This window comes from Sorex araneus, chromosome 2 (genome assembly GCF_027595985.1).
Source record: "Sorex araneus isolate mSorAra2 chromosome 2, mSorAra2.pri, whole genome shotgun sequence".
Lineage (NCBI taxonomy): Eukaryota > Metazoa > Chordata > Mammalia > Eulipotyphla > Soricidae > Sorex > Sorex araneus.
Genome location: NC_073303.1, coordinates 262,688,297 through 262,702,440, shown reverse-complemented (window position 1 = coordinate 262,702,440; position 14,144 = coordinate 262,688,297). Strand labels below are relative to the sequence as shown.

The 14,144-nt window shown below is 67.4% G+C and overlaps 1 protein-coding gene across 1 annotated transcript; it reads left to right on the top strand.

Annotated features, from left to right (window-relative positions):
• Positions 1 to 223: 223 nt before the first annotated feature.
• On the top strand, positions 224 to 13,670 carry G3BP1 (G3BP stress granule assembly factor 1). The gene is made up of 12 exons (XM_055128992.1): positions 224 to 361; positions 7,026 to 7,138; positions 8,447 to 8,528; positions 8,614 to 8,787; positions 9,637 to 9,727; positions 10,080 to 10,173; positions 10,724 to 10,925; positions 11,199 to 11,300; positions 11,376 to 11,487; positions 11,569 to 11,697; positions 11,789 to 11,898; positions 12,595 to 13,670. Exons 2-12 carry the CDS (start codon positions 7,044 to 7,046, stop codon positions 12,799 to 12,801), a joined length of 1,398 nt encoding a protein of 465 aa, XP_054984967.1. The 5' UTR covers positions 224 to 361; positions 7,026 to 7,043; the 3' UTR covers positions 12,802 to 13,670.
• The last annotated feature ends 474 nt before the right edge of the window (positions 13,671 to 14,144 follow it).

Below are 14,144 nucleotides of genomic sequence, written 5' to 3'. Positions count from 1 at the left end.
CGACGAGTATCACTCAAGCGAGTTCCCCGCCCCTCCTTCCCCGTGCCCGTAAATCATTGGTGCCTGTGCCTGCCAGTCCGTTACTAGGGAACGGAGAGCCCTCTTGGTCTATAGGCGCGAGCCGAAGCCAATCAAGAGCCCCACCTCCATCCCGGCCGCACGACCAATGGCAGTTCGAGGGGCGCGGAGGGCGCGCCGGGGATTGGCGGGCGGGTGCCCGCCCCGGCCGCAGCAGGTTGGGCTGCGCGCGCATATATAGGCCGGCGCCGGAGCACGCGTGTGTGCGGACGCCGCTGCGTGAGGGCATTCCGCGTTCCCGCGCCCGGAGCCTCGCTCGTCGCTGCCCCGTTCAGCCGCGCAGGTGGGCCGCGGGCGGTGGGCGGGCGGGCGCGCGGGGGCGCGGACCGGGCGCGGGGCGGGCGCGGGCCTCAACGGCCGGGCGCGGGCGCAGGCGCAGGCCCGCGCGTGGCCGCTTCCTCCCGCGCGCGCCCAACGGCCACGCGGGCCGGGGCCGCGCCCACGCGCCCGCCGCGGCCGCCGGGGCTGGGGCGCAGGCCGGGGGCCGGGACCGAGGGCGCGGACGGGAGCGGAGCCCGCGCGGGGACTCGGCCGGGGGGCCCGGCGCGGCCGACAGGTGCGCGGCCTTTGTGCGGGCCGGGGGCGCGCGGCAGCCCCCTTGCAGCGCCGGGGCTGTTCTCGACCCTCCACGGTGCACGCTGGAGCTCCCCCCGTGCCCCCCACCTGTGCACGCTGGAACTCCCCCCGTGCCCCCCACCCGCGCACGCCGGAGCTCCCCCCGTGCCCTCCACCCGTGCACGCCGGAACTCCCCCGTGCCCCCTACCCGTGCGCGCTGGAGCTCCCCCCGTGACCCCACTCGTGCACGCCGGAGCTTCCCCGTGCCCCCCAGCCGTGCACACGGAAGCCTTCTGTGCTCTCCCATGCACGCCGGAGCTTCCCCTTTGCCCCCCACCCGTGCACGCCGGAGCCCCCGTCCTGTGTCCCCCACCCCATGTCCCCTGCCCGGCGCGCGCCGGAGCCCGCGCCCCTCGTGTCCCCTGCTTGGCGCGCGCCTCGCGCCCCGCTCGCTGCAGCTGCCCGCACGCCCGGCCTTTATTCCCGCACTGACCGGCGCTTGCTAGGGCCGGGCCCCCGGGCTGCCTTGGGCCTAGCGGGACGCGTGACCGGCCCCCGGCCAGCGAGTCCGGCCGGGCCGCCCGCGTTTCCGTCGCCCCGGGGCGGGCCGGGCTAAACAAAGTACCGCGGCGGCGGTGACATCCTTACTCACCGGGTGACCCGCGCCGGCCCCTCCGGGCTTAGCTTTCGAATTGGTCACGTGTCCGGGCTCCTATAACCCGCATTTAAACTTCCAGTCGAAGGTTTGAGTTCGGGTTTTTTTATATCCTTGAAGGACAGCCCAGGCAACGAAATTAACCTTTCGTGTTAATTGGAAAAAAATTTGGGGTCGTTTTCTCGGCCACTGTTGAGAAGATCCAAAGCCTGGCTTGGGCCTCCGGCAAACAGCACGTGGCAGGACGTGAGGGTGCGTGGGGGTGTGTGCACGTGTGCAGGTATATAGGTATGTGCCTGTGTGCTTGCCTTCTCTGGACGGAGTCTGCCGACCAGGGAGCCCCTGTTGCTTGGTAGGCCCTGAACCAGGGCCCACCAAGGTTCCTTTGCTCTCCGTCCTTCCAGCCCCTATCCCGACCTGGACAGCGTGCAGTGCGCACCACCGTGGTGCGGTCCACTCCGCTCTCGGCAACACTGAGGAAATCCCCACCGGCCAGCGACAGACACTTCCAGTACTGGGTCTTTCTAAGCGGTTCATTGCTTTGTATAGGAAACCTGGGCAGAGCCCCCCGTGTGTGTGTTTGGGGGATGGTGGGGGAGTCCACAGGCGTACGGGTGAGGCAGCATCTAAAGATAAAATGCCACTCTTTTCCTTAAGTGTTAAGTAAAATTGCCCACTTGATTTTCCACATTTTATTTAGGTGGTTTCAAAGTATTTCAGCGTTCCGATATGCCTTATGTGTTGATTTGATTTTGTGTTCTCGTCTGGGACGAAGTCAGAGCTGACAAAGGGGGAAATTTTAAGTAGGTTGAGAACAGAAAGGCTGGCGGCCAGGGAGATGGTGCAGCAGTCAGCCCCTGCCTCGGGCGCACCCGGGAGGTCCCCCAGGCCTGGCCAGGAGTGGCCCTGGCGCGCCCCGCACAGGCCAGTAGGTGCTCCGGCTCAGGGACAAGCCTCGGAGCAGTTTGGTCCTTGGGTATGTGTCCTGTGAGCTTCTCTGATGACCTGTGAGGTGGTTCCCGCCTTTGGTACCCGGGGCTGCTGGGCCACACCTGGAGGCGCTCAGGGCTGCTCCTGGCTCTGCCCTGCCCCGGCCCTGAGTGAGAAGCCCAGCTGGAGGGACCCGAGGATCCCAGACGAGCTGGCGACTCGGTTTCCTTCTGCTCTGGAAGCCCTCTCGAGGTGAGAGGTGACTGTCCACTGACCTTCCGCCAGCTTTCTCCCTTTTGTTCGGGGGCCCCACCTGGGGGGCTGGACAGCTTGCCCTGGCTGTCCAGGGTTGACTAGTGATGTGGGCAGGGGGATGGATGGACGCACAGCAGCTGACCCTGATCAGAAGGTGATGAAGCGATTGGCCTTTGGGTGTTTCCTTAGCTTTCCCACAGGTCGGGGCACCTGACCTTCCCCCTGGAGCCCAGCCATGTCTGTCCGGTGTCCAGTGGGATGACTCACTGCCACCATGGCTGGGTGGACTTGCTAGGCCTCCAGCCCCAGGTCACGGAGCCTGGGCTGCTGGGGCCTCCTGGTGGTGGCCCTCTCGGTCAGCCCGTGCTTGCTCCTGGCTTGGCCGGGGTGACTGTTGCCTGTTTCCTCATTCAAGGTTTCTCAGGAAGGTTTGTCTCTTTTAGGGGGTGGGGGGAACCCCGCGATGCCCAAGTTCCTTCTGGGTCTGTGCTTGGGTCACTGGAAGCTCGGGGGGTGCCGGGTGCTTCGTGCGGGCAGGTTCCCTCCCCTCTCTGCTGTCTCTCTGGCCCCGTTTCCTTTTAAGTAAACCAGGTTGAGAAACTTGTGCCGAGTCAGGCTGCTCGCTCTTTCCGCGTCCTGCGCTGGCACACGTGCTGTCCGGCGCGAGCTGGCCATCTGCCCGCCGGGCTGCAGGCTGGGTTGGGGCCACACCTAGCCGGGTGCGGGCAGCTCTGAGCTCTGCTCCCGGGGCCGTGCTGCCTCTCCTGGCTTGGCTTTGGGCTTATTGATGGCCAGGTCGCTCGGTCGTGCCCTCGAGGTGCCCCCAGACCGCCCGTCTCCCTGTGGCCTGCTTGTCCCTGCCTGTCTATCCCTAGAGGTGGCAGGAGGACATTTGGCAGAGCCTGGCCCGGCCTCTCCCCCTGGCACCCCGTCCCCCCACACTCCCCCACGGCAGAGCCCGCGCTGGCCAGGGCGTGGCGTGCAGGTCTGGTGTTTGGGCCAAGCCCGGGGCTGGCTCCTGGGAATCCCTCCTGGCAGGCCCCTGGCGCTGTCCACTGTGCCCTGCTGATGGGCTCTGAGCTGACCGCGGTTGGCATGGCCCTGCACCTGTTGGTGGAGGTTTGCTTGTCTGCAGCTCCTGATGTGGGGCAGGGCTCCGAGGGCCAGTGGTCCGTGCGGAGGGCGCTCTGGCTTCTGGGGGTGGGCTTCCTTTTTTTTCTCTCAAGTTTTTGGGTCACACCCAGCGATGCTCAGGGCTGACTCTTGGCTCTGCACCCAGGAATCACCCCTGGCAGTGCGTGGAGGACCATATGGGATGCCGGGTTCGAGCCCGGGTTGGCCACGTGCAAGGCAAGTGCCCTCCGCTCTGCTGTCTCTCCTGCGTAGAGGTTTTCTCTCAGACACGCTCCAGAGCACGCCTGTCTGGCCCTTTCCAAAGAATGTTTGGAGGGGGCACACCTCCCGGTGCTCGGGGATCACTCCTGGCGGGACTCGGGGGACCCTGGGGTGTGGGGAACAAACCCGGGATGGCCGAGTTCAAGGCCAGCGTCTCCCCCTGCTGTCCTGTCCCTCCGGCAGATTGAGTTTGAACAGTGGAAGTGAGCACTGGTGAGCCCCGTGGGTCTGGGCCCTGATGACGGGGACGCAGGTCTGTCAGACGCTGTCCGGCGGGGCCCGAAGCACCCACTCGGGCGTCTGTCTGTCCGTCCGCCCTCCGTCAGGGCCTCCTGTCCCTGTATTCATCTCCCGTGTGCATCTCCCGTGTGCGTAGGGTCTCCCTTGCTTGGTTTGGGGCCATGTGGAGCATGTGCTCGGGCCTGCTCCTGGCGCTGCTCAGGACCACGCCCCCCACCCCCCCACCCCCCCCCCCCCGGCCGCCTGCCGGTGGTCTGGACCCACCGGGTCGTCTCTGACTGTCAGTGTTTTCTGTTTCATCACGCGGGGCTCAGAGTTGTCGGATTCGGTTGTTTCGGCATTGGGGTCCCCGTGCCAACCCCCCACCAGTGTGACCTTGGCTTCGCCATGTCCCTGGTGTGCCCCCTGCCCCCCAGCCTGCCCCCTGCCCCCCACCCGCAGGCAGAAAACAAGTCACTTTATATTGCTTGTTTCAACGGAATGGCAAATGGGATTATCAGAAACTGGATCGATAAGTCATTTCGTAGAAATCCTATTTCGTGGTGTTGAGTGCTCGGGCCCGCCCTGGCGGTCAGGTGCGGCCCCAGTGCTGGTCCTGCCCGCCTGGCGACAGTGGGGTGGCCCTCCGGCTGCTGGTGGTCCCTGCCGCCATCCGGGGGCTCAGCCCTGGGCTCGGTTTCCCCCTCGGCTTTGCCACGCCTTCTGGCGTCCACGGCACTAGGGAAGCTGACCTCTCCCAGATGGACTTGCCCCGGCCCTTTGCTGGCAGGTCGGGGCCCTAGCTGGGGGCCTTCAGTGAGCGTCTCCCTTGCTGAGACCCTCTGGCCGTCTCTGACTCACGCATGGCGGAATAGGCCTTGTTCACAGCCACGGCCTGAGTGCCCGAGCGCGAGGGCTAGCCCCCACCCGGCCCAGGCCTGTCTGGGAGGTTGTGACTTGGGCCCAGAGGTGCCCTGCTGGAGTGAAAGCCCAGCTGGGACCTGCCCCGAGAGTGTTGGGGTGAGCGCACAGGGAGGGGGGAGGGACTGGCCAGCGGGAGTCACTGGACACAGAATCCCATCGAAAATGGATGCTGTGCTAATAGGAATTCAAGTGTTTTTGACTGATTTTGCATTTTTGCCAAGATGAGGGTGAGGTGTGGAGCGTCATCAGTTTCCCTCGGGCTTGGGTCCCGGGTCACTGCTGAGGGCGGGTGCCACTTGCACCCTTGCCTGGGGCGAGGCCTGCTCCTCGGCCCGGCCCGAGAGCGCCCAGCGTGTGGGCAGTTGGCTGGCGAGCCCTGGGGTTGGGGACTCTGCCGGGGGTCGGGGACCGTGCCGGGGTCGGGGTGGAACTGGGTCCCCCGCGTGCGGTGGCAAACTCCCTCCCGCCCTGCTGTCTCTGCAGCCTTGCAGCGTTCTTTACGTAAAGGTCTTTTTTTTTGGGTCCACTTGGGGGTGCCCCGGCCCCTCCTGGCGGGCTGGGGGTGCCCTCCTGTCCCATGTCTCCGGTCCAGTTACGTGCTGACGCTAGGGTTGGCACCAACGCTCTCTGTTTGGCATCTTTGTTGTTTGGGCCACACCTGGCAGTGCTCGGGGCTTCCTCCTGGCTCTGCCCCGGGCGGGCTCAGGGGAGCAAGCGACTGAGCCAGGGCAAGGGCCTCGCCACCGTGCCGTCTTGCCAGCCCACCCCCCTGTATTTTATTTTATTTTATTATTATTATTATTTTTTGCTTTTTGGGTTACACCTGGCGATACACAGGGGTCACTCCTGGCTCTGCACTCAGGAATTACCCCTGGCCGTGCTCAGGGGACCATATGGGATGCTGGGCATTGAACCCGGGTCGGCCGCGTGCAAGGCAAACGCCCTACCTGCTGTGCTGTCACTCCAGCCTGCCCCTAATTTCTTGACTGCCCCTTCTGTGGTCCCCTCTGAGGAGTGGCACTGGTCTCCTGGCAGGCCCCGGCCTTCTGGACGGGGCACCCATGGGTGGGTCTGTGCAGCCCCGCCCCAGCTGGCAGGGCCCAGCGCCGTTGGCGGGCGTGTGGCGTGGGTGCCCCTGCACGGCCCCCCTTCCCAGAGGCCCGGCAGTTCCCTGGGCCGCCCGCTCTGTCCGCCAAGCCGGGTGTGAGTGGAGCGTGGGCGCCATCTTGCTCCCAGACGTCAGACCCGTCGCCGCCCGCTGCGTGTGGGTGCGAGGGTCCTGGGCGCCCGAGGCTGCGGGGGGGTCGCTGCCGGGAAAGGGCCCGAGTCCTGCGGGCAGTGCTGGGCCTGTCACTGGTCGGGGCAGGGCCCGGGCGCGGGGCCTCCCCAGCATCAGGGACGTCGTTTGACTGTTACCGTCCGCTCGCTCGGGGCCACTCGGGAGTGTCCAGGTGCCCCCACCCCGACGGCCCCCCCCGGGCAGCACAGAAGCCGCTTCCTCCTCACGCCCTTTGGGTTTGCTTGCACCACCTGGCCCGCCTCCCCCCTGCTCCCCGCCCGCCTCCCCCCGGGCCCAGTGTGTCCCGTGGTCAGGCTTTGGGCCTCAGACGGGCTTTCCTTCTGGCGATGCCCTCCCAGGGGCTGGCGACTGGGCGTGCTTGTGGGTGGGGCTCGCAGGGGTGCCCCGGAGGTGCTCCCAAGGCTGGACCCGGTGTCATCCGTGTGCAGACCCCTCCCCCGAGCCCCGGCAGTCCCGGTCATCCTGACGCAGGGCGCAGCTCCCGGTGTGCACTGCCCAGGTGTGCACTGTGCGGGCCGGGCCGGAGCCCACTCAGCTGAGGGCCCTGGGGCCGTCTCCGGCGGAGAGGCAAAGGCTCCAGTCCTGCCTGGTCTCCTTGAGTTTGCTTCCTGGTTTTGGGCCACGTTTGTCTGGCTGCTCCTGGCACAGTGCTCGTGGGTGGTGGCAGGCGGTGGGCTCGTGCCTCCTGATGCTGACCTGTGACCTCTCCCCAGGTCGACTTCGTCAAAGCGATGGTGATGGAGAAGCCGAGCCCCCTGCTGGTCGGGCGGGAGTTCGTGCGGCAGTACTACACGCTGCTCAACCAGGCCCCCGACATGCTGCACCGGTAAGCGGGGCCCTGTGATGGAGAGGGTCAGTGCCCGCGGGGCTGTGGCTGTGGCTGTGGCAGCACCGTGGGGGGCTGGGCAGCAGAGCTGGAGCCTCCCTCCTGCCACAGGGGGCAGGTGGCCCCTGGGCGCGCTCTGGCCGCTGCTCCTGGGCTTGGTGGGGCCCTGGCTCCGGGCGGGGGACCGTGCGGGGTGTCGGGTGGTCTCTGCCCGCCCACCCCTTCTCACACACAGTGCTGTTGTCTGTGGGCCCTTGGGTGAGGGCGTGGCGGCATTGTGCTGACCTGGGCGGCCCTTCCCGTGGACCGCCCTGCTGATCCGGGCGGGGCACAGCTGGCCATGCCTGGGGCTTCCAGGGCCGGCCCTCGACCCTCCTGGCTGTGCTCTGGAAACCACAGGGTATGAACTCGTGTTGACCACACTCAGGGCAAGTGCCCCCTGCGCTATTTCTCGGGCCCTGGAGTCATTTACGTGGGTCACACCCAGCAGTGCGCGGGGGGCCATGTGGGATGCTGGGGGTTGAACCCAGGTTGGCCGCGCGCAAGGCAACGCCCTCGCTGCTGTGCTGTCTCTCGGCCCGAGGAACATCATTTTGGAAGTTTGGTTTTTTGCTTTTTTTGGGGGGGGGTCACACCCGACGATGCACAGGGGTCACTCCTGGCTCTGGACTCAGGAATTACCCCTGGCGGTGCTCAGGGGACCATATGGGATGCTGGGAATCAAACCCGGGTCGGCCGCGTGCAAGGCAAACGCCCTACCCGCTGTGCTATCGCTCCAGCCCCCATTTTGGAAGTTTGGATGCTCAGGGTTAAAGTTCTGCTTGTTCTAGTCGTGTGGTTGCTGAGGGTCCAGCACGGCTCGGCTCCTCAGCCTGTGGAGTTGCTGCTCGGAGCCGGCCAGGGCTGACTGACGCACGCGTCCTGCCTGGCCTGCTCGCCTCAGCTCTGAGGGGTCTGGGCGGCCGTGCAGCCTGGACAAGCAGGTGCGGCTGATGGTCCCGGCCCGGGGAGGCGTCAGGCAGTGGAGTGCCTTGCCCGGGCGGGGCAGGAGGACCCTCATGGCCGACACGCACTTCAGGGTCCGAGTCCTGACGCAGCCTGTCCTGGAACGGAGCAGTCAGGCAGCTGATGAGTTAAGGCTGCGGGGAATTCCGCTCTGGGGGTCCTGACTGCCGGGCTCTGGGGCCCGCTGCCGTGGGCACTGCCCCGAGGGGCTCCCGGCGGTGCCAGCGCTGCCTTCCTGTGCTGACGCATCTGCACCGGAGGGGGGTGGCAGGGGAGGGGCCGTGACACCGCCGTCTCCGCCAGGTTCTACGGGAAGAACTCCTCCTATGTCCACGGGGGCCTGGACTCCAACGGGAAGCCCGCGGACGCCGTCTACGGCCAGAAGGTAGGGTGTGGGCGGGGGCTCTGCGGGCCGGGCTGCGGGCGCGGTGGTGTTGGCGAGGTGGTCACTCCGGCTGGGCCGCCCCCAGGAGATCCATAGGAAGGTGATGTCCCAGAACTTCACTAACTGCCACACGAAGATCCGCCACGTGGACGCGCACGCCACGCTGAACGACGGCGTGGTGGTGCAGGTGATGGGGCTGCTGTCCAACAACAACCAGGCGCTGCGCCGCTTCATGCAGACCTTTGTGCTGGCACCCGAGGTAGGTGGGCGCGGCGGCAGGGGCGGGGCCGGCACCCGGGCACAGAGCTGTGTGACTGCGCGTCACCTGCAGAAAATGAACCTTCCCTGTGTCCTTTCTGACGGTGGTTCTGCTGGTGCTCAGGTTCCCTCGGGGCTGGCACCTGGGGCTTCGCCCTGGCACGGCGGCTCCCGGGCAGATGCAAGCGGTCGCTCAGGCACCGGCTGGGCCGTGAGCTGACGTGGCTCTGGGCCCGCGGCTGGGGTGGCGCAGGTCTGGCCGGTCCCTCGGAAGGGCCTGTCTGCGTCCGCGGGGCTGACTCCTGGCAGTGCCCGGATTGGCCTTATGGTCCCCGCCTCCTGTTGGGGGGCCACAGTAGCACCATGATGCTTGCTGTGTCCTGTTGGACGAGTCTGCCGGGTCACTGCGGCTCCCGTGGCCTCATGTGGTAGCTGCGGTCTTCCCAGGATCGGGCCACAGGGAGGGGTCGCCCGGCGCCGTCCGGCCGTGCTGTGCCCGGGACCTCGTGCTGCCAGATGGAGCGTGCCAAGGCCACGGTTCCCCCGGAGGGTCCGGCGCCGAGAGGCTCAGGCTGAGGGGCAGCGCCCGTGGACAGGCTCGAGGTTGCCCAGCAGGAGGGGCTGCCCCGGCCCTCACTGTCCCAGGGTTGGGGGCGAGTGGCCGCTGGTCACTTGCAGGGCTCTAGGTGACTCCACGTGTCCTAGAGCCACTTTTCCCCATGAGGGCGACGCGGGCGACCCTGTGTGCTGGCCCCTCACCCACCCAGTGCCTGAGTGTCCCATGCCGAGCCGGGAGGGGACGTGTCTGTCCGCGGCACGTCCCCAGCTCCAGACGTCTGTCGCGTTGCAGGGCTCCGTGGCCAACAAGTTCTACGTCCACAACGACATCTTCAGGTACCAGGACGAGGTCTTCGGGGGCTTTGTCACGGAGCCGCAGGAGGGTGAGTTCGGGCACGCGGGGGGCTCGGCTCTCCAGGACGGGGGTCTTGTCTGGAGCACGTGGCAGGCAGCCTGGGGAGGAGACCCCTGCCTGACTGGGCACCCAGCCTTGCTCAGGGCTCGCGCCCGACTCTGCTTGGGGGCCGTAGGAGACGTGCTGGGCCTGAGCCCGGCTTGGGTGTGCAAGGCAGCGTGGGTGTGCGGGTCGGCTTGGGTGTGCGGGGTGGCTCGGGTGTGCGGGGCGGGCGCCGCCGGGTGTGGAGGAAGCACAAGTGCCCCGGGTGGCCCCAGGGCCTTCGCCTCGCGGGCAGGTCAGGTGCGGTGTGGCTCAGCTCGGTTGAATTTCTTGTTCAGAATCCGAGGAGGAGGTGGAGGAGCCTGAGGAGAGACAGCAGACGCCCGAAGCTGTCCCCGATGATGCCGGAACGTTCTACGACCAGGCTGTCGGGTAGGGACCTTGTCCTTTCCGTCCTCTCCGCGGAGGCTGGGGCTGGTCATTGTTACCGACGGCAACAGTTGCCGTCGTCCCCGAGTTCCTCAGAGAAGGGTCACTGTGGCCCGCCCGCAGGAACGCCTGCTGGCTCCTTGGCCCTGGGCCGGTCTGCGGGGCTGGTCTGCCCCCCGGGATCCCCTGCCCCCTTATGTATGCTGTGGGGGCAGAGTCCGTCCCGACGCTTTGTTTCAGCAGTTGGTGTCAACAGTCCTGCCACTGCTGCCACCTCCCTTCCTCCTAGGTGGGCACGGGGCTCTCCGGGCAGTGCTCAGGGCTCACTCCTGGCAGTGCTCGGGGCACACTCCTGGGATTGGTGGGGGAGTCTCGGCCCTGGGTGCTGCCGGTGGCCGGGGTCCCGCGTGCTCCAGGAACTGGCCTGGTCTCACCTCCACGTGTGTGATCTGGAGGGGGCGTTGGCTGACCCGGTGGCCCGGGCGTTCCCGCGGGGGAGGGGGGGGGGCGCTGGCGTGGGCCTGGCCAGACGCTGTGACTTGCCCTTTGACAGCAACGACCTGGAGGGGCACTTAGAGGGGCCTGGAGCGGAGCCCGAGCCGGACCCCGAGCCCGAGGTGGAGCCGGAGTCTGTGCCCGAGCCCCACGAGGAGAAGCCGGAGGCTGTCCTGGAAGAGGCCACGCCCGACGACGCCCAGAAGAGCCCCTCGCCGGCCCCCGCGGACCTGGGCCCCGCTGCCCAGGAGGACCTGCGGGTGGGTGGCCGTGTCTGGCCAGGGTGGGGCCTGTCCCTCCGCTGGACCCCGAGCTGGTCAGTTTGGCCAGCAGAGATGCTGCTCCCAGGGGCTGCCCCAGGACTCGCGGGCCCCTCCTTCAGCTCGGGACAGTGCCTGTCCACGGGGCGCCAGCAGCATGTCCCGGAAGGGTGTCCGCTGCCCGGCGGCGCCTGAGCAGGGCGCGGGGCGGGGCAGCGGCGGGAGTCCCGGCAGGCTGTGGGGGCGTGGGCGGCTCACGTGGCCTGTTTGCAGACCTTCTCCTGGGCCTCCGTGACCAGCAAGAACCTGCGTCCCAGCGGCGCCGTGCCGGTGACGGGCATCCCGCCGCACGTGGTGCGGGTGCCGGCGCCCCAGGTACGCGGGGTCGGGGGCTGCCCAGCGGGGGTCCCGCCCGCGGCGCGCGCACGGCCCTCACTCTCTGTCTTGCAGCCGCGCCCCGAGTCGAAGCCCGAGTCGCAGGCCCCGGTGCAGAGGCCCCAGCGGGACCAGCGGGCGCGGGAGCCGCGGCTCAACCCACCGCCGCAGCGGGGACCCCGGCCCGGTGAGTGGGGTGCGGGGAGGGGTGAGAGGGTCGCAGCGGGAGGGGGAGGGTCCCAGCGTCTCAGTGCCACCTGTGCCGCAGTGCGCGAGCCCGCGGAGCCGGGGGACGCAGAGCCCCGGCGGATGGTGCGGCACCCGGACAGCCACCAGCTCTTCATCGGGAACCTGCCCCACGAGGTGGACAAGTCGGAGCTCAAGGACTTCTTCCAGAGTGGGTGCCCGCCCCGCCCCCGGCCCTGCCCTCACCGCCCCACCCCTCACCCCGCCCCCGCGCGCCCTCACCGCCCCCGCGCCCCCCGCAGCCTACGGCACGGTCCTGGAGCTGCGCATCAACAGCGGTGGCAAGCTGCCCAACTTCGGCTTCGTGGTGTTCGATGACGCCGAGCCCGTCCAGAAGGTCCTTAGCAACCGGGTGAGCCCCTGCCCTGCACCGCCCCGCCGCTGCCTCCCTGGCTCTTCTGTCCTCCGTAGCCCTGCTGTGGCCACACCCCAGCGGGGCTGTCCTCAGGCCTGGACAGTGCAGTGACCAGTCCCCCTTCCTGCCGTGCCCTCCTGTGCCAGAGAAGGCCAGGGCCACCAGGTCGGAGTCCCTCGGTCCTGGGCGTCTTGAGGGAACAGACCCCCAGGGCTAGCCCAGGGCATATGCATGCACTGAGCACTCTGGCCTGAGCCCCTCTCTGGGGCTCGCGCCTAGGAGACTGAGGAGCCATTCGCGTGCAGGTGCTCCCGTGTGCATGAGTGTGCGTGCAAGACGTTTGTCATTTCGGGGAAAGGAGCACTGGGGCCTGAGTCTGGGAATGTCTGGACCCTCCCTCGATGAGTGACCCACCTACGGCACTTAGGGGATGGCAGGGTTTCCTGCGGGTCACCCTGTGGGCCCCTGTGCTGGCGGCAGCCCCAGGGCAGAAGCAGCCGGGGGCCTGTCTGGCTGCCCCCACCCTCCTGGGCCCGACTCGCCTGGGCCTGCCTGTGTGCCAGGTAGACTGTGCTGTGGGCAGTGCCCGGGCACGGCCCAGGCTTGGCCCTGCCTGTTTGCTGCGGGGGGCACGTCTCAGCGGTGCGGGGGCGGTGGCCGCCTGCCCCGGTGACGCCCCCTTGCCTCTTGCAGCCCATCATGTTCCGCGGGGAGGTGCGCCTGAACGTGGAGGAGAAGAAGACGCGTGCCGCGCGCGAGGGGGACCGGCGTGACAGCCGCCTGCGCGGCCCCGGGGGCCCCCGCGGGGGGCTGGGCGCCGGCCTGCGAGGGCCGCCCCGGGGGGGCCTGGTGCCCAAGCCCGGCTTCGGGGTGGGCAGGGGCCTGGCCCCCCGGCAGTGAGCGGCGAGGCCGAGCCGCCCACCCTCCGCCCCGAGCCCTCACTTTGATCTCACAGAACGTCTTTTAGGGAAACGGACTTTTCAGAAGAGAACAAGAGCGAGTCCCGCTTCGTGCCGCGCCCTGAGACCCCGGCGCCCCACCTTCATTCGTTGGAATATTTCTCGTTTTCTGCATTTTCAAAGCCTGTGAGGAGGGCAGGATTTGGTCAGCGTTGTTGAAGGCAGGAATAACCCAATTTGTTTCTTTGCAAGCCGTGGCCATCTGTGGGGTGGAGACGCCACCAGCCCAGCCTCCGGTGCTCTCTGCGGGGGGCGGAGAGCTGGACGGGGCACCCCGGGCCTCTCTGCTCCTGACCACAGGACGTTGGACAGCCCGTCCGCCACGGGGGCCCGGTTGTCGGACTGCTCGCGTGTCTGAGAACGAGGGACGTGCTTTCTCTGAACGCTTAGGTCCTGTTGGTAGTTTTTCCATGTTTAGTTTGTATTTGTAAAAAAACAAAAACAAAACAAAAAAAAACAACCCTGATCCAAATAACACAAACCCAGAGCAAAACTGTTGTGCCTTCTATTTATCTGGTTCCAGCCCTGGCAGTCGGTGAAAGGAAATAAAAAGTACCTAGATTTGTCTGAGGCTTAGCCTGTGCTGGGAATGCCGCCGACTCCTCTTCCTCCTCTGCCCCTGGGGCCGGCCGGGCAGTGCCTGCGGGACGCCCGTGTCCAGCACTAGCAGGGCTGCGTGTGCGAGATTCTGCCCGTGAACCATCACCACGTGGTGAATTTTCTATTTTGTCATAGTTCCCTCGGGTTGGTGGGCATGCGGTGGGTGTTTCTTGCAAGTGGCCAGTTTTTATTAAATTGTTTCTGGAAGAACGTTTGGTCTGCCCGTGTAGACTGACCCTCCTGTGGCACCAGGAAGGCGGTTTGTGTTCCGGGGCCCGGTGGGGCTCGGCTTGGGGCAGTGTGGGGGGGCAGGGGCCACACGGGCCGCGTGGGGGGGCAGGAGTCCCGGGAAGTGGGTTTCAGAGCCGCGCGGACCTCCGCTCAGCCCAGCCACAGCCTGCACACGTGTTTGGGTGCCCCTGGGCATCAGACAGGCGCTGGCTGCAGAGTAGCCCCCAAGAGGGCGGGATGGTTGGGTGCCTTTCCCGGGGGCAGCGTCTGTCTGGGACGCTGGGGACAGACCCGGGGGCAGGGGCGGGACAGCCTTCGAGCTCAGCTGAGTCTGGACGCTTGGGCCCTTGCAGCTCCCGGGCCCGCGGCTAAAAAGAGCCTGGGTCAGCCAGGGGCACTGGCCAGCCCCCAGGAGGGCCACGCCTGGGGCCCTTGGTGCCTCTTCCGCGGCGT